This window comes from Oncorhynchus keta, chromosome 7 (assembly GCF_023373465.1).
Source record: "Oncorhynchus keta strain PuntledgeMale-10-30-2019 chromosome 7, Oket_V2, whole genome shotgun sequence".
In the NCBI taxonomy this organism is placed as follows: Eukaryota; Metazoa; Chordata; class Actinopteri; order Salmoniformes; family Salmonidae; genus Oncorhynchus; species Oncorhynchus keta.
In genome coordinates this window covers 31129144-31148590 of record NC_068427.1, presented here as the reverse complement: position 1 = coordinate 31148590, position 19447 = coordinate 31129144, and the positions used below count along the sequence as shown (strand labels likewise).

General features: G+C 44.0%; 1 protein-coding gene across 1 annotated transcript in view; it reads right to left on the bottom strand.

Moving 5' to 3' along the window:
• Positions 1–114: 114 nt before the first annotated feature.
• The window catches only part of LOC118386297 (plastin-2), a 35487-nt gene continuing 16154 nt past the window's right edge, over positions 115–19447 (bottom strand). Inside the window, exons 3-17 of the mRNA XM_035773942.2 lie at positions 19327–19403; positions 18993–19153; positions 18717–18846; positions 18289–18421; positions 18105–18186; positions 17804–17969; positions 17404–17546; positions 17203–17298; positions 14359–14554; positions 14166–14244; positions 13963–14077; positions 1498–1631; positions 1237–1357; positions 915–1039; positions 115–631 (exon numbers count right to left, since the gene is read on the bottom strand). Of these exons, the coding sequence (XP_035629835.1) occupies positions 499–631; positions 915–1039; positions 1237–1357; positions 1498–1631; positions 13963–14077; positions 14166–14244; positions 14359–14554; positions 17203–17298; positions 17404–17546; positions 17804–17969; positions 18105–18186; positions 18289–18421; positions 18717–18846; positions 18993–19153; positions 19327–19393 (1881 nt within the window). The 5' untranslated portion in view covers positions 19394–19403 and the 3' untranslated portion in view covers positions 115–498. The remainder of the gene's footprint in view (positions 632–914; positions 1040–1236; positions 1358–1497; positions 1632–13962; positions 14078–14165; positions 14245–14358; positions 14555–17202; positions 17299–17403; positions 17547–17803; positions 17970–18104; positions 18187–18288; positions 18422–18716; positions 18847–18992; positions 19154–19326; positions 19404–19447) is intronic.

Genomic DNA, 19447 nt, shown 5'->3' with positions numbered 1-19447 from the left:
AGATGGTTTATCACATGAGTAAATTCTTAATGCAGAACAACTATTTGTAAGTAGACTGCTCATACTGTACAGGTGTAGAGTATGTGTATTACAATGCGTGTGAACAAAACCAAGTAACAACATTATTTTTTAATACAAAAAAAAATCATAATTTTCCCTGATGTCTTTATTTTCAGTCTGAAAGCAAAATGGTCTCTAATTAAAATTGAAAAACATATCATTAATAGCATCAATTAAAGAAATAAAAAGTAAAGTTAGAAAGAGCTTAATCCCGTATCAAAATAAGATGCTCGACTTTCTGATATCTGTGGTATATTTCTAGTATTATCTATTTTTATCTGCTGTTTGCTATATTAGGCATGAGTTTTGAATCCCTGATTTCCTGACATACTAGCTATATTATTGAAATTGTCTTGTGAGCTAGTATCCTCTTTTCCCTGATTCTGGTTGTTGTGCTGATAACAGCTTCAGGTGATGTGTTCTGTGGTGTCGTGACCCCTACACCCTCTTCATGCCCCGGGCCATCAGGCAGGCGAACACCGTCATCACCATCTTAGGTTTGACCTCCACCAGGTCCTCAGGCAGGGCGTACACCCGCGCTCCGATCTTCCTAGCCATGGAGATGGCATATCTGACAACAGGTAGGATTAAGAGGAGATGTGTTAGTGGGGATATCTTTACATCTGTTATAATATATAATATAATATAATATATGCCATTTAGCAGACGCTTTTATCCAAAGCGACTTACAGTCATGTGTGCATACATTCTACGTATGGGTGGTCCCGGGAATCGAACCCACTACCCTGGCGTTACAAGCGCCATGCTCTACCAACTGAGCTACAGAAGGACTTGAACGTTTCCTCTTTCATCAAGCTCATACCTAAATTTGATTATCATCACAAAATACGTACTTGGCGTTATTGAGCTTCTCCTCCTCAGTCAGGTCCTCCACTTTGATTAGATCATAGCGGATAGAGCCTGGCTGGATGGCATCAATCAGGTCCAGGACTGGCATACTGGTGGCAATGGACCCATCCTACAGAGGTACAGACACACACACACACACACACACACACACACACACACACACACACACACACACACACACAGAGCTATTGCTGTGGAGGGTGCTGTATTTGTATTTTCTTTACTGCTTAGTGACTAAATGAAGTCTAGAACGTCAAAAAAGGTACCATGGTCAGGAAAATATTAAACAGCAGAGGTACAGCCTACCTTGAATCCAGAGATGGTGCCTTTGCCAGCCTGTGTGAGTGTATCGTTGACCCAAGTGACGATGGTGTCGTCATTCACCTTCTGCCCATCACCAAGCTCCTCCAGAATGTTCAGTGTGTACCTGAGAGAAAGAGATGGATCCTTCTAAATGTGGAATTATGGAGTATGCATTGGGCCTGCATAGGGGTTTTTCCTGATCACATGACCAGAACAGGAAAAATGTATAATCTGAAGCATTTTAACAGTATTCTGTTGCATTACCTCCTCATCAGCTGCCACAGCAGGGCCTGGGTGAGTTTTCTGTTGCCTTCATTCAGGTCCTGTCCAGCGATACCAACCAGGGAGAACTTGGCCTCCTTCTTCCCCAGCTCCACTGCATAGTTACAGTTCTCCAACTGGAACAGACAAACACAATCAATCAATCAGTCAATCAATTGAAAAGCTTCTATGAAAATCTATATAAATCAGAAATAAACAACAGTTGGACTGATCCTACAACCTTCTTAGACTCAACAACCCTGAAGCAATTATCAGCAGAGAAAAAAAATATTACTAAAAACACATCACCCCTCAAACAAATATTAGATACTGTTAAAATGTTTGCGTGGACGGCTTGAATGAACGGCTTTCTCATAGAATTCTATTTACCATTTTGGGACAAAGTATCACCCTTATTTCACAAATGACAACACAGGTCACTCAATTCAGTGCATCTAGTTCCATGTCTCAAAAAGGGTTTTCAGTTATATTAAAACCAGGATAATCTGGAGAGTCCACTGCTGATTACAGACCTGTAAATTTAATAAATTGTGACAAAAAAATAACAAAACTCATAAGCAATAGAATGGGAAAAGTCTTACCAGACTTGATCCATATCAATCAAACAGAGTTTATTAAGAATATACATTTAAACAAACACAATAACATGTTTCAGTTTAATATAATACGCTGAAAAACAATATACATTTATCAATTTAATATATATATTTTTTTCACCTTTATTTAACCTGGTTGAGAACAAGTTCTCACTTACAACTGCGACCTTGCCAAGATAAAGCAAAGCAGTGCGACACAAACATAGAGTTACACATGGAATTAATAAACATACCGTCAATAGTACAATACAAAAAGTCTATATACAGTGTGTGCAAATAAGGTGGCCCCCCAATGGTGGAACAAACTCCCTCACGACGCCAGGACAGCGGAGTCAATCACCACCTTCCGGAGACACCTGAAACCCCACCTCTTTAAGGAATACCTAGGATAGGATAAAGTAATCCTTCTCACCCCCCTTAAAAGATTTAGATGCACTATTGTAAAGTGGCTGTTCCACTGGATGTCATAAGGTGAATGCACCAATTTGTAAGTCGCTCTGGATAAGAGCGTCTGCTAAATGACTTAAATGTAAATGTAAGGTAGGTAAGGCAATGAATAGGCCAGTGGCAAAATAATTACAATTATAGCAATTAAACACTGGAGTGATAGATGTGCAGAAGATGAGTGTGCAAGTAGAGATACTGGGGTGCAAAATAAAATAAACAACAGCATGGGGATGAGGTAGTTGGATGGGCTACGTACAGGTGCAGTGATCTGTGAGCTGCTCTGACAGCTGGTGCTTAAAGTTAGTTAGAGAGATACGAGTCTCCAGCTTCAGTGATTTTTGAGGTTCGTGCCAATCATTGGCAGCAGAGAACTGGAAGGAAAGGCAGCCAAAAGAGGAATTGGCTTTGGGAGTGACTAGCTCACTGGTCACCATAGCAGCACCCACCTGTAGCACACGCTACAGCCAAACCCACTGGCTCCAGGTCATCTATAAGTCTTTTGCTGGGTAAAGCCCCGCCTTATCTCAGTTCACTGGTCACCATAGCAGCACCCACCCGTAGCATGCGCTACAGCAGGTAGCGCGTGATACGAGCTCAGATAAGGTGGGGCTTTACCTAGCAAAATACTTATAGATGACCTGGAGCCAGTGGGTTTGGCGATGAATATGAAGCGAGGCCCAGCCAATGAGAGCATACAGGTCGCAGTGGTGGGTAGTATATGGGGCTTTGGTGACAAAACGGATGGCACTGTGATAGACTGCATCCAATTTTCTGAGTAGAGTGTTGGAGGCTATTTTGTAAATGACATTGCCGAAGTCAAGGATCAGTCGCATAGTCAGTTTTACGAGGGTATGTTTGGCAGCATGAGTGAAGGATGCTTTGTTGCAAAATAGGAAGCCGATTCTAGATTTAATTTTGGATTGGAGATGCTTAATGTGAGTCTGGAAGGAGAGTTTACAGTCTAACCAGACACCTAGGTATTTGTAGTTGTCCACATATTCAGAACCGTCCAGAGTAGTGATGCTGGACAGGCGGGCAGATCTGGGCAGCGATTGGTTGAAGAGCATGCATTTAGTTTACTTGCATTTAAGAGCAGTTGGAGGCCACGGAAGGAGAATTGTATGGCATTGAAGCTCGTCTGAAGGTTAGTTAACACAGTGTCCAAAGAAGGAACAGAAGTATACAGATGGTGTCGTCTGAGTAGAGGTGGATCAGAGAATCACCAGCAGCAAGAGCGACATCATTGATGTATACAGAGAAAAGAGTCGGCCCGAGAATTGAACCCTGTGGCACCCCAATAGAGACTGCCAGAGGTTCAGACAACAAGGCCCTCTGATTTGACACACTGAACTCTGTCTGAGAAGTAGTTGGTGAACCAGCGAGACAGTCATTTCACAAATCAAGACTGTTGAGTCTGCCGATAAGAATGTGGTGATTGACAGAGTCGAAAGCCTTGGCCAGGTTGATGAATACAGCTACACAGTATTGTCTCTTATTGATGGCAGTTATGATATCGTTTAGGACCTTGGGCGTGGCTGAGGTGCACCCATGACCAGCTCGTAAACCAGATTGCATAGCGGAGAAGGTACGATGGGATTCGAAATGGTCGGTGATCTGTTTGTTAACTTGGCTTTTGAAGACCTTAGGGGTAGGATAACTATAGGTCTGTAGCAGTTTGGGTTCAGAGTGTCTCTCCTTTGAAGAGGGGGATGACCACGGCAGCTTTCCAATCTTTGGGGATACGAAAGAGAGGTTGAACAGGCTAGTAATAGTGGTTACAATAATTTCGGCAGATCATTTTAGAAAGAGAGGGTCCAGATTGTCTAGCCCGGCTGATTTGTTGGGGTCTAGATTTTGCACCTCTTTCAGATCATCAGCTATCTAGATTTGGGTGAAGGAGAAATGGGGAGGCTTGGGCAAGTTGCTGTGGGGGGAGCAGGGCTGTTGACCGGGGTAGCCAGGTGGAAAGCATGGCCAGCCGTAGAAAAATGCTTCTTGAAATTCTCAATTATCGTGGATTTATCGGTGGTGACAGTGTTTCCTAGCTTCAGTGCAGTGGGAAGCTGGGAAGAGGTGCTCTTATTCTCCATGGACTTTACAGTGTCCCAGAACTTTTTGGAGTTTGTGCTACAAGATGCAAATTTCTGTTTGAAAAAGCTAGCCTTCGCTCGGCTCCGGGCAGCCGAGCGGAAATGGAGGAAAACTCGCCTCCCTGCGGACCTGGCATCCTTTCACTCCCTCCTCTCTACATTTTCCTCCTCTGTCTCTGCTGCTAAAGCCACTTTCTACCACTCTAAATTCCAAGCATCTGCCTCTAACCCTAGGAAGCTCTTTGCCACCTTCTCCTCCCTCCTGAATCCTCCCCCCCCCCCCTCCTCCCTCTCTGCAGATGACTTCGTCAACCATTTTGAAAAGAAGGTCGACGACATCCGATCCTCGTTTGCTAAGTCAAACGACACCGCTGGTTCTGCTCACACTGCCCTACCCTATGCTCTGACCTCTTTCTCCCCTCTCTCTCCAGATGAAATCTTGCGTCTTGTGACGGCCGGCCGCCCAACAACCTGCCCGCTTGACCCTATCCCCTCCTCTCTTCTCCAGACCATTTCCGGAGACCTTCTCCCTTACCTCACCTCGCTCATCAACTCATCCCTGACCGCTGGCTACGTCCCTTCCGTCTTCAATAGAGCGAGAGTTGCACCCCTTCTGAAAAAACCTACACTCGATCCCTCCGATGTCAACAACTACAGACCAGTATCCCTTCTTTCTTTTCTCTCCAAAACTCTTGAACGTGCCGTCCTTGGCCAGCTCTCCCGCTATCTCTCTCAGAATGACCTTCTTGATCCAAATCAGTCAGGTTTCAAGACTAGTCATTCAACTGAGACTGCTCTTCTCTGTATCACGGAGGCGCTCCGCACTGCTAAAGCTAACTCTCTCTCCTCTGCTCTCATCCTTCTAGACCTATCGGCTGCCTTCGATACTGTGAACCATCAGATCCTCCTCTCCACCCTCTCCGAGTTGGGCATCTCCGGCGCGGCCCACGCTTGGATTGCGTCCTACCTGACAGGTCGCTCCTACCAGGTGGCGTGGCGAGAATCTGTCTCCTCACCACGTGCTCTCACCACTGGTGTCCCCCAGGGCTCTGTTCTAGGCCCTCTCCTATTCTCGCTATACACCAAGTCACTTGGCTCTGTCATAACCTCACATGGTCTCTCCTATCATTGCTATGCAGACGACACACAATTAATCTTCTCCTTTCCCCCTTCTGATGACCAGGTGGCGAATCGCATCTCTGCATGTCTGGCAGACATATCAGTGTGGATGACGGATCACCACCTCAAGCTGAACCTCGGCAAGACGGAGCTGCTCTTCCTCCCGGGGAAGGACTGCCCGTTCCATGATCTCGCCATCACGGTTGACAACTCCATTGTGTCCTCCTCCCAGAGCGCTAAGAACCTTGGCGTGATCCTGGACAACACCCTGTCGTTCTCAACTAACATCAAGGCGGTGGCCCGTTCCTGTAGGTTCATGCTCTACAACATCCGCAGAGTACGACCCTGCCTCACACAGGAAGCGGCGCAGGTCCTAATCCAGGCACTTGTCATCTCCCGTCTGGATTACTGCAACTCGCTGTTGGCTGGGCTCCCTGCCTGTGCCATTAAACCCCTACAACTCATCCAGAACGCCGCAGCCCGTCTGGTGTTCAACCTTCCCAAGTTCTCTCACGTCACCCCGCTCCTCCGCTCTCCCCACTGGCTTCCAGTTGAAGCTCGCATCCGCTACAAGACCATGGTGCTTGCCTACGGAGCTGTGAGGGGAACGGCACCTCAGTACCTCCAGGCTCTGATCAGGCCCTAGGCTGAAAAACAGCCCAGGCTGAAAAACAATATACATTTATCAATTTAATATATATATTTTTTTCACCTTTATTTAACCTGGTTGAGAACAAGTTCTCACTTACAACTGCTACCTTGCCAAGATAAAGCAAAGCAGTGCGACACAAACATAGAGTTACACATGGAATTAATAAACATACCGTCAATAGTACAATACAAAAAGTCTATATACAGTGTGTGCAAATAAGGTGGCCCCCCAATGGTGGAACAAACTCCCTCACGACGCCAGGACAGCGGAGTCAATCACCATCTTCCGGAGACACCTGAAACCCCACCTCTTTAAGGAATACCTAGGATAGGATAAAGTAATCCTTCTCACCCCCCCCCCTTAAAAGATTTAGATGCACTATTGTAAAGTGGCTGTTCCACTGGATGTCATAAGGTGAATGCACCAATTTGTAAGTCGCTCTGGATAAGAGCGTCTGCTAAATGAATTAAATGTGCATGTATATTGGTTCCTAACTTCCCTGAAAAGTTGCATATCGCGTAGGCTTTTCGATGCTAATACAGAACACCTCAGGATGTTTTTGTGCTGGTCAAGGGCAGTCAGGTCTAGAGTGTTCCCGGTTTATTTTTTTTTGAATGGGGCATGCTTATTTAAGATGGTGAGGAAAGCACTTTTAAAGAATAACCAGGCATCCTCTACTGGCGGAATGAGGTCAATATCCTTCCAGGATATCCGGGCCAGGTCGATTAAAAAGGCCTGCTCGCTGAAGTGTTTTAGGGAGCGTTTGACAGTGATGAGGGGTGGTCATTTGACAGCAGACCCATTACGGATGCAGGCAATGATGCAGTAATCGCTGAGATCCTGGTTGAGATTGAGGGCATCAAGCTTAGCTTGTAGGATGGCCGGGGTGTTAAGCATGTCCCAGTTTAGGTCACCTAACAGTACGAGCTCTGAAGATAGATGGGGGGCAATCAATTCACATATGGTGTCCAGGGCAGAGCTGGGCCAGAAGGTGGTCTATAGCAAGCAGCAACTGTGAGAGACTTGTTTCTAGAAAGGTGGAGTTTTAAAAGTAGAAGCTCAAATTGTTTGGGCACAGACCTGGATAGTAAGACAGAACTCTGCAGGCTATCTCTGCAGTAGATTGCAACTCCGCCCCTTTTGGCAGTTCTATCTTGTCGGAAAATGTTATAGTAGGGATGGAAATTTCAGGGTTTTTGGTGGTCTTCCTGAGCCAGGATTCAGACACGGCTATGACATCCGGGATGGCAGAGTGTGCTAAAGCAGTGAATTAAACAAACTTAGGGAGGAGGCTTCAAATGTTAACATGTATGAAACCAAGGATTTTACAGTTACAGAAGTCCACAAATGAGAGTGCCTGGGGAATGGGAGTGGAGCTAGGCACTGCAGGGCCTGGTTTAACCTCTACATCACCAGAGGAACAGAAGAGGAGTAGGATAAGGGTATGGCTAAAGGCTATAAGAACTGATCGTCTAGTACGTTCGGAACAGAGAGTTAAAGGAGCAGGTTTCTAGGCATGGTAGAATAGATTCAAGGCATAATGTACAGACAAAGGTATGGTAGGATGTGAATACAGTGTTGGTAAACCTATGCATTGAGTGACGATGAGAGAGAAATTGTCTCTAGAAACATCATTTAAACCAGGTGAGGTCACCGCATGTGTGGGAGGTGGAACTAAAGGGTTAGCTCAGGCGTATTGCGCAAGGCTAGATGATCTACAGTGAAATAAGGCAATAATCACTATCCAAAACAGTGATGGACAAGGCATATTGACATTAGGGAGAGGCATGCGTAGCCGTGTGATCATAGGGGTCCAGTGAGTAGTTTGGGGGGGGAGGGGTGGAAACACGGCAATTCAGACAGCTAGCGGGCGGGCCCTAGCAAGCTAGCAGAAGGGCCTTAGAGGGACGTCATGACAGAAGAAGTCTGTTGTAGCCCCCTCGTGCTGTTACGTCGGTAGACCAGTCGTGAAAGATCAGCAGGGCTCCGTGTGGTAAAAGGGTCAAGGCCAATTGGCAAAATAGGTATTGTGGCCAAAGAATTTGTCCGATGGGTCTCTTCAGCTCACAGTCCGATATGCTCTAGACAGCTGCGGGCCGCTGCTAGTTCATTCCGTGAACGTCGCGACGGAGGAGCCAGTTGAAAACCCCCCTCGGGCAGATTACGTCGGTAGTCCAGTCGTGATGGATCGGCGGGGCTCCATGTTGGCAGTTAAAGGGGTCCAGGCCAATTTGCAAAATAGGTATTGTAGCCCAAGGAGTGGCTGTCGGCTAGCCGAGAGATGGGCCTAGCAAAGGCTAGCTCCAGGCTAATTGGTTCTTGCTTCGGGACAGAGACATTAGCCAGGAGTGGCCACTCGGATAGCAGCTAGCTAGCTGAGATGATCCAGGTGAGAAGGTTCAGAGCTTGTGGTAGGAATCCGGAGATATGGAGAAAAATAAGTCCGATTTGCTCTGGTTTGAATCGCGCTGTGCAGACTGGCAAGAGTTGTTGGCTAAAGGTTAGCTGAAGACCGCTAGCAGTGGCTGGCTGACTACTAGCTAGTAGCTAGTTAGCTGGCTAGCATCTGTTGGGGGATCCGGTTCAAAAGTAAAGAATATAGCAGATCCATACCACATTGGGTGAGGCGGATTGCAGGAGAGTATGTTGAAGTTGAGGTTAAGAAAAATATTGAAAATATTTTTAAAATATATGCAAAGAAAAAATATATAAAAATATATATACACGGGACACGACGTGGACAAAGACGTCTGACTGCTACGCCATCTTAGAACGATCAATAATGTCTGTTGATGCAGAAAAGGCTTTTCATCTGTCTTGAATGGACTTTTCTATTCAAAACTTTGGAAGCGTTCAACTTTCCAGCAGAAATAATCAATTTAAAAAAGATATGTATAAATGTCCTTATGCAAAAATCTACACAAATAATACATGAATTGCTTTAGAAAGATGCACAAGACATCTTTCCTCCCTCCTGTTTGCCCTGGCAGTTGAACTGCTTTCAGAACGAATTAGACAGGACCTGTCTCCTGTCTCAGCCTCCAGTATTTATGCTGCAGTAGTTTGTGTCGGGGGGCTAGGGTCAGTTTGTTATATCTGGAGTACTTTTCCTGTCCTATTCGGTGTCCTGTGTGAATCTAAGTGTGCGTTCTCTAATTCTCTCCTTCTTTCTCTCTCTCTCGGAGGACCTGAGCCCTAGGACCATGCCCCAGGACTACCTGACATGATGACTCCTTGCTGTCCCCAGTCCACCTGGCCATGCTGCTGCTCCAGTTTCAACTGACCTGAGCCCTAGGACCATGCCCCAGGACTACCTGACATGATGACTCCTTGCTGTCCCCAGTCCACCTGGCCATGCTGCTGCTCCAGTTTAAACTGTTCTGCCTTACTATTATTCGACCATGCTGGTCATTTATGAACATTTGAACATCTTGGCCATGTTCTGTTATAATCTCCACCTGGCACAGCCAGAAGAGGACTGGCCACCCCACATATGCTCTCTCTAATTCTCTCTTTCTTTCTCTCTCTCGGAGGACCTGAGCCCTAGGACCGTGCCCCAGGACTACCTGACATGATGACTCCTTGCTGTCCCCAGTCCACCTGACTGTGCTGCTGCTCCAGTTTCAACTGTTCTGCCTTATTATTATTCGACCATGCTGGTCATTTATGAACATTTGAACATCTTGGCCATGTTCTGTTATAATCTCCACCCGGCACAGCCAGAAGAGGACTGGCCACCCCACATAGCCTGGTTCCTCTCTAGGTTTCGTCCTAGGTTTTGGCCTTTCTAGGGAGTTTTTCCTAGCCACCGTGCTTCTACACGTGCATTGCTTGCTGTTTGGGGTTTTAGGCTGGGTTTCTGTACAGCACTTTGAGATATCAGCTGATGTACGAAGGGCTATATAAATAAATTTGATTTGATTTTACCCAAATGTAACATGTATCAGCATTGATAATATCAACTAAACTTATTTGCAGATGATCTCCTGATATACCTGGCCAATATTGAAAACTCAATGCCCCCCTTGCTAAAAATATCTTCAGAATACTCAAACATCGTGATCGGGAGTCTCATAGGGCGATGCACTATGGCCCAGCGTCGTCCGGGTTAGTGGAGGTGGGTAGGCCGTCATTGTAAAATAAGAATTTGTTCTTAACTGACTTGCCTAGTTAAATAAAGGTTAAAAAAAAAAATACTAAAATCTTACAGGTAGAATAAACCTCTTCAGAATGGCATGGCTCCCAAAGTATTTCTATTTATTCTGGATAATACCAATTACCTCACCGAAGACATTCTTTAAAAAAGTATATTCGGTCATAACAGATGGGCAAATAAGCAGAACAGCCTCAATTTGTCTAGGCATGGACTCTACAAGGTGTCGAAAGCGTTCCACAGGGATGCTGGCCCATGTTGGCTCCAATGTTTTCCACAGTTTTGGCAAGATGTCCGTTGGTTGTGGACCATTCTTGAAACACGCAGGAAACTGTTGAGCGTGTAAAAAACAGCAGCGTTGCAGTTCTTAACACAAACCAGTGCGCTTACCTACTGCAATACCCCGTTCAAAGGCACTTATATATTTTGTCTTTCCCATTCACCCTCTGAATGGCACACATACACAATTCCTGTCTCAATTGTCTCAAGGTTTAAACATCCTTATTTAACCTGTCTCCTCCCCTTCATCTACACTAATTGAAGTGAATTTAACAAGTGACATCAATAAGGGATCATAGCTTTCACCTGGATTTACCTGGTCAGTATATGTCATGGAAAGAGCAGGTGTTCTTAATGTTTTGGATACTCATTGTAGTTAAATGAGGACCAATGGGTACATATTGAAGACGTGCATGCTCATCCCCAGAATCTTTTTACATGTCTATAAAGCTAAGAACAGTAACATCTTCATAGCTAAGAACACTATAACAATATGGAATAAAATGAAACGTGTTCTACATGAACCAATATTACTCCATAAAATCACAACCCTGTGGAACAATCCTTGGATAGCTTTTCAGAATTCACAGACAAATTGGTCCACATGGAAAACTAAAGGCATAAACACCGTAAATTACTTGGTAATAGGAAATACATGTATTTCCATGACATAATTAAAAGGGAATTTTGGACTGAACAATGTAGATATTTTTAAAAACATGCAACTTAAAAGTTTCATATTTGTGAAATTTATATTTTAAATATTTTGGGCGCCAGAGCCATCTTGAGGGAATCCTATTTGAGTCAGAAAAGGATATTCATATGATAGGCTAGTGCCGTGGGAAAAGATTATCTGTTGGATAGGCTCTCTGCAAAGTTTTGTACAGTGCCTTCGGAAAATATTCAGACCCCTTGACTTTTTTCACGTTTTTTAACGTTACAGCCTTATTCTAAAATCATTTAAATAAATAAAAATCCTCAGCAATCTACACACAAAACAGGTTTTTAGAAATTGCAAAAATTGCAAAAACAGAAATAACTTATTTACATTAGTATTTAGACCCTTTGTTATGAGACTCGAAACTGAGCTTAGGTGCATCCTGTTTCCATTGATCATCCTTGAGATGTTTCAACTTTATTGGAGTCCACCTGTGATAAATTCAATTGATTGGACATGATTTGGAAAGGCGCTCACCTGTCTATATAAGGTCCCACAGTTGACAGTGATTGTCAGAGCAAAAACCAAGCCATGAGGTCGAAGGAATTGTCTGTAGAGCTCTGAGACAGGATTTTTGTCAAGGCACAGATTTGGGGAAGGGTACCAAAAAAAATCGGAGGCATTGAAGGTTCGCAAGAACACAGTGGCCTCCATCATTCTTAAATGGAATACGTTTGGAACCACCAAGACTCTTCCTAGAGTTGGCTGCCCGGCCAAACTGAGCAATTGGGGAGAAAGGCCTTGGTCAGGGAGGTGACCGATGGTCACTGACAGAAGGACAACCATCTCTGTAGCACTCCACCAATCAGGCCTTTATGGTGGAGTGGCCAGACAAATGCCTCTCCTCAGTAAATGGCACATGAAAGCCCGCTTGGAGTTTTCCAAATGGCACCTAAAGACTCTCAGACCATGAGAAACAAGATTCTCTGGTCTTATTAAACAACAATTGAACTCTTTGTCCTGAATGCCAAGTGTCACATCTGGAGGAAAGCTGGCACCATCCCTACGGTGAAACATGGTAGTGGCAGCATCACGCTGTGGGGATTTCTTCAGCGGTACAGAGAGATCGTTGATGAAAACCTGCTCCAGATTGCTCAGGACCTCAGACTGGGATGAAGGTTCACCTTCCAACAGGATAACGACCCTAAGCACACAGCCAAGACAACGCAGGAGTGGCTTCGGGACAAATCTCTGAATGTCCTTGAGTGGCCCAGCCAGTGCCCAGACTTGAACCCGATCAAACATTTCTGGAGAGACCTGAAAATAGCTGTGCAGCAACGCTCGCCATCCAACCTGTCAGAGCTTGAGATGATCTGCAGAGAAGAATGGGAGAAACTCCCCAAATACAGGAGTGCGAAGCTTGTAGAGTCATACCTAAGAAGACACAAGGCTGTAATCGCTGCCAAATGCCCTTCAACTAAGTACTGAGTAAAAGGTCTGAATACTTATGTAAATGTGATATTTCCGTTTTTTATTTTGAATATATTTGCAAACCTGTTTTTGTTTTGTCATCATGGGGTATTGTGTGTAGATTGATGAGGCTGGGAAAACAAGTTAATGAATTTTAGAATAAGGCTGTAACCTAAAAAAAAATGGAAAAAGTCAAGGGGTCTGAATACTTTCCGAAGGCACTGTACAAAACTTTGCAGAGAGCCTATCCAACAGACAATCTCTTAGAAAAATGATCTATTGGAACCAAGACTTAAAAAGAACTGATATTGGCACAAAATGGAGGGAATATTGGAACGTAATATCTAACAAAATTACAGGTTAACGAAAATGTACACTTATTCCAGTTTAAACTAATGTATCAAATGTATTATACAAAATACAAAATTCACAAATTCTACAGCACAGCGACAGAGTCATGTATTAAGTGTAAAACTAAAAATAACTCAATAGTCAATGCCTTCTGGGAATGCTATAAAGTCCAAAAGTTATCAACGGAGTTAGAAAGTTGGCTGTCATAAGTATTACAATGTAAATGCACTTTTAATCTGTCTGCATATTTCAAGCATATGAAAGTGCAGTGAGATACCCGAGTGGTTGGATGATACTTTTCTTATCAATCATCTTGAAAAAAACATAAACTTAAAAACTGGAAATCAACCAAACCTCCATCGTTAACACAATGGAAAGGTAAAACACGTTCTAAATGCTGAAAGTGCGTGGGGGACGGAGAGAAACAAAATGGTGCAGTTTGAGGCTATGTGGCGGATAATGATGTGGGTGCTGGAGATGGGGGTGTGAGCAGGTCTGGGTAGGTGTGATGTCGTTGATATTTGTGTGCATCTGTATGTGTATGTTTTGTATTGTTTAAAAAAAACAACGTACAATTGATCGTTTTAATCATGATCGCACTTTGGGAGAACTCGTATTGTTCCTAGTCTCACCTTCTTCATGTTGCTGCCCAGTTTGGAGTAAGGGGGTTTGTTTACTCTGTCCCAATCCACTGGCACATTGATCTTCTCATAGAGCTGGAAGATGACCAAAGCATCATCTATGTCCCTGTAAAACATGCACACACAATTTAAATGAGTGTGGTTTCCAAATGATTGGAAATGGTGTGTAATAATATGGAGTGACCTGTACTTACACATAGAGGTGGTTGACACGAGGGTTGACCCCCAGTGAGTTCATCCAGTTCCTGAAGGTGCGCTCCTCTCTGGTTTCACCTGGAAGTGGCCGAGACAGCATTACACACTGGTTTAGGCCTATATATGGTTTATATTATAATCAGGAAGAGGGGATGCTCAGGAACTGGGTTATGGTCTGGTCCCAAAACTGACCCTCGATGGAGCTCCAGTCGATGTCCTGGTTCTCAGGCTTCTTCAGGGCAGGGTACTTGTTGAACAGGTTGGCAATGTATGCTAAGTTTAGCTTAGGGTTGCCGCGGACCACGTCGGTTGCCGTGACGAACTGCCGGCAGCCCAGACGGTCAGCCTGCTCCAACATGCACTCTGCTCTCTTTATGTCCTCTTTCTCCTGCAGGGGGTGGTAGGGAGATCTTTAACAGCAACACCTGATGTATCACTCATTGATAATATGGTCAATTTAGCAGGCATGTTTAACCTAGGAGGCTAGAAGAACAACACTGTCTGTTGATCAGGTTGGCTGAAATCTAAATTTAAAGCTGCAACATGTAACTTTTTGGGTGACCCGACCAAATTCACATAGAAATGTTAGTAATAGATGTATCATTCTCATTGATAGCAAGTCTAAGAAGAGGTAGATATGTTCTAAGTGCACTATTTATATGGTTCCCGTTCTTAAGTTTATTTTCTGCATCTTTAATTTTCAGTTTTGTACACCAAGCTTCAAGCAGCTGAAAACACAATATTCTTTGTTATTGAAAAAATACTTCACAGTAGTTTAGATTGTACAATGATTCTCTACACCAGTGGTTCCCAAACTTTTTATAGTCCTGTACCGCTTCAAACATTCAACCTCCAGCTGTGTACCCCCTCTAGCACCAGGGCCAGCGCACTCTCAAATTTGTTTTTTTTGCCATCACTGTAAGCCTGCCACACACACACTATACAATACATTTATTAAACATAAGAATGAGTGTGAGTTTTTGTCACAACCCGGCTCATGGGAAGTGACAAAGAGCTCTTATAGGACCAGGGCACAAATCATAATCTCACATATAAAACCTTATTTGTTATAGAATATTAACTCTGTAATGTTGGGTTGTGTTGGAGAAAGTCTCAGTCTTAAATAATTTTCCACACACAGTCTGTGTCTGTATTTAGTTTTCATGATAGAGAGGGCCGAGAATCCACTCTCACATGGGTACAGTGGTTGCAAAGGGCATCATTGTCTTAACAGCGGATTTGCCAAGGCAGGATACTCTGAGTAAATTCAATTTTCACAGAACCACTTGTTGCAATTTTGATGAGGCTCTCTTGTTCAGATATCGGTAAGTGGAATGGAGGCTGGGCATGAAAGGGATAACAAATTATGAAAGGGATATCGAATATATATTTTTTAGCCCTATCCAGAAATCTGACAGTGGTTTCTGATTAAATTCAATTTTCACAGAACCGCTTGTTGCAATTTCGATGATATCTATAAGTGAACTGCAGTCAGGGCATGAAAGGGATAACGAATCCAGTTGTTTGTGTCGTCCGTTTCGGTAAGTACCTGCGTAATTGCGCACCCAGCTCACTCAGGTGCTTCGCTATATCACATTTGACATTGTCCGTAAGCTTGAGTTCATTTGCACACAAAATAATCATATAATGATGGCAAGACCTACAGTATGTGTTGCCTTTGTTAATGCAGACAGAAAAGAGCTCCAACTTCTTAATCATAGCCTCAATTTTGTCCGGCACATTGAATATAGTTGCGGAGAGTCCCTGTAATTCAAGATTCAGATCATTTAGGCGAGAAAAAACATCACCCAGATAGGCCAGTCGTGTGAGAAGCGGTCAGCGGTCAGACAAGTGAAAATTATGGTCAGTAAAGAAAACTTTAAGCTTGTCTCTCAATTTAAAAAAACGTGTCAATACTTTGCCCCTTGATAACCAGCGCACTTCTGTATGTTGTAAAAGCGTTACATGGTCGCTGCCCATATCATCATCAGTTCAGGTGCCTTGCTATAACAAAGTTAACAATTTTCACTGTAGTGTCCAAAATGTCTTTCAAGCTGTCAGGCATTCCCTTGGCAGCAAGAGCCTCTCAGTGGATGCTGCAGTGTACTGAAGTGGCGTTGGGAGCAACTGCTTGCACGCGCATTACCTCTCCACTATGTCTCACTGCCATGGCTTTTGCGCCATCAGTACAGATACCAACACATCTTGACCACCAAAGTCCATTTGATGTCACAAAGCTGTCTAGTAGTTTAAAAATATTGTCTCCTGGTTTACAGTGGTTTGCAGAAGAGGATGTCTTCCTTAATTGACCCCCCATAAATGTAACGGACATATACCAGGAGCTGTGCCAGGCCCTGTTGACTCATATAAGTCACTGGCTTGTATGCGAAGCCGTAATATTTTCTAAACATCTCCTGCCATTTCACCGATGCGTCATGAAACAGTGTTGTTTGATGGATCCATTTTCTGTATAGTTTTTTGGACCATTTCCCCCAGCATTGTCCCAGCCATATCCGCAGCAGCAGGAAGAATTAAGTCCTCCACAATAGTATGCGGCTTGCCTGTCCTAGCCACTCTGTAGCTCACCATACAAGATGCTTCTAGCCCCTTCTTATTAATGGTTTCTGTTGCTTTTATATATGTCTTACTACTCGAAAGTCCTCTTTATTCTCGCTCAAAAAACTCCCATTGCTTATTTTTCAAATTGTAATTTTGTTTCTAAATGTCTGCGCAAGAGTGAAGGTTTCACGCGAGAGAGTAACGGTTATTGTGATTGGATGTTAATTATTTGACTAGGCTACCTGTATGAGGCAACATTTTTAAATGTGAATCACATTTTTATTTGGCGTACCCCCGATGGCATTGCCCATACCCCTGGGGGTACGCGTACCCCAGATTGGGAACACCTGCTCTACACTATACATTGCTTGTATTGTCACATACATTTGGCGAACTATTCGGATTTTAGCAACCAGGAAATGGCGGAAATATTGCACCTTCAATGGTTGATGTTACTAGTGTAGGAAGAGCATGTACCCTTATCCCTGAAATGTCAATGACAATAGGAGGGATTCCCTCCTCATCTCCCTTAGGGGCCACTTGGTTCAGGATGTTGTAGTAGGCCTTGGAATCCTATAATGCAAAACAGAAAATTAATACAATCACAAATGCACAAGAAGATCCAGGAGCGACACAGTCATATGACAATCCAGATCCGACATAGCGTGTGTGACCCACCTTTATGTCAGAGCTGAAGTTGTTGATCTTGGAGCAGCCGGCCTCCTCTAGGTGATAGTTGGCCCAGCGCAGCAGCAGCTCCTCTGGGGAAAGCTTCATCAGGTCTTCCAGGCTCTCCCCATCCCTCAGCAGGGCTATCAGAGCTGCACACACACACACCATTGATATTATTATACATGCACATAAATTCAAACAAGGCTACAGAGATCAAGTGATGTACAGTACTGCAGATATATAGACACCCTCGTGTTAAAAAGTTATAAAACACACATACACATTGAAAGCCTATATTCAAATAAATATTTAACACACACACACACACACACACACACACACACACACACACACACACACACACACACACACACACACACACACACACACACACACACACACACACCTTCGTTCCTGCTGATCTCGATGTCAGCAAACAAACCGATCTTGATGACTTGCCAGAGCAGGCCCAGGACCAGATGCTGTCTGCCTTCCTTCAGGTCCTCTGCTCCGATGTTCACTACGTGGCAGCCAATGGCCGACGCAGAGTTCAGAGCCAGGTTCAGATTCTCCTGTTAGAGCACAGCACACACACAGCTGTAGATGTGTATGACATAGTGTATATAATGACAAAGAAAATAAACTACTGTGTCAATGGGTTATACAAAGCTGCATGTGGTGTTACCGTAATGTCTGTAAAAGGTTACCTGGATGGTGAAGGGTGTGAGCTTCTTCTTGTTGATGGTTCTTTCATCGATGGTGTCCGGAACAGACTGGTTGATCATCTTACTACCAGGTGAAGGAGAGATGCATAGTTAAATATCAATGGAATATTGCCATAGGGATTGGTTTTTACTCTAAAGTAAGTCTATGAGACCAGTTAGAAAGTACCATAAAACGATCCCATCTCCGACAGCGGTGAACAGATCGTTGGTGGTGGGGTCCATGGGGAGGACATGTTTGCAGTCTGGGTCTTTCTCCAAGGCCTTATTCACCCAGTTCACAAAAGCCACCTTCTCCTCCTCTGTCAGTGGAGAAAGGTGTGGGTATGGGGGTGGATGCACAATATACAGTATTTGTACTTATGGTAAATATTTATATACATTAGCCAATCAGAAACATTCAGATATGTGACTTCACAGACCAGGAATAGTTGTTGTACTTATGGATTGTTCCAGACATAGAGATAGATGTGGTTCTGTATGTCTCATTTGAATTAGTGCTTCCTGTGTCATGTTGGCTACAGACATATCTAGAGAGTGACTCAAATAGGTAGCTTGGGGGCATTCTCATTCAGTGAAACAAGTAGGGGCAGTCACCTGAGTAGGAGTGCTGTGTGCCTGAGCTGGACTGCTCTGAAGTTCCTGCTACGGCATAGATGCCCTCCTTCTTGTTGATGGCTTTCTTGAAGGTCTTAGCAACTTCTGTACTCTTCAGTCCATGGACCACCTTAGTGAAAGGAAAAATAGTGGTGAGATGAGACCATGTATCTCTGGTGTCATGTGAAAATGTATGAAAATGCTATGTTCTCCTGTTCTTTGACATTGACTTTTTGTAAATGCCAGTGATTTTAACCTCTTGACCTCTGAACTTACATTAGCAAACTCGTCGAAGGTGACTTTGCCGTCATGCAGGTCTCCTGTCTTGGTGAGATCCTGGATGATCTCTCTGACTCTGTATCCCGGCAATGGCAGGTTGGCAGCTTTGAACAGGTCATTGAGCTCTTCTGTGCCAATGTGGCCATGAGAGTCCACATCTGGAACAGGATGGATAAATCAAAGGTCATTAAAATGTAGCCTTGTTGAATACATAATGAGTCAGTGACCCAGAATAAAAGAGAGAGTGAAGTGGGTCTATGATTTATCAACTATGTTTCAGTTTCCGTCTTAGTATGGGGGAATCAGGATTGGAGTTTGTTCAGGACCTCACCGATCTTAGCAAAGGCTTCTCTCAGTTCTTCCAACTCATCTTGAGAAATCTGTGGTGGAGCAGCCATTTTGTGGGATCTGAAACCATCAAACACAACTTCAACTTTATAAACCCATACAAT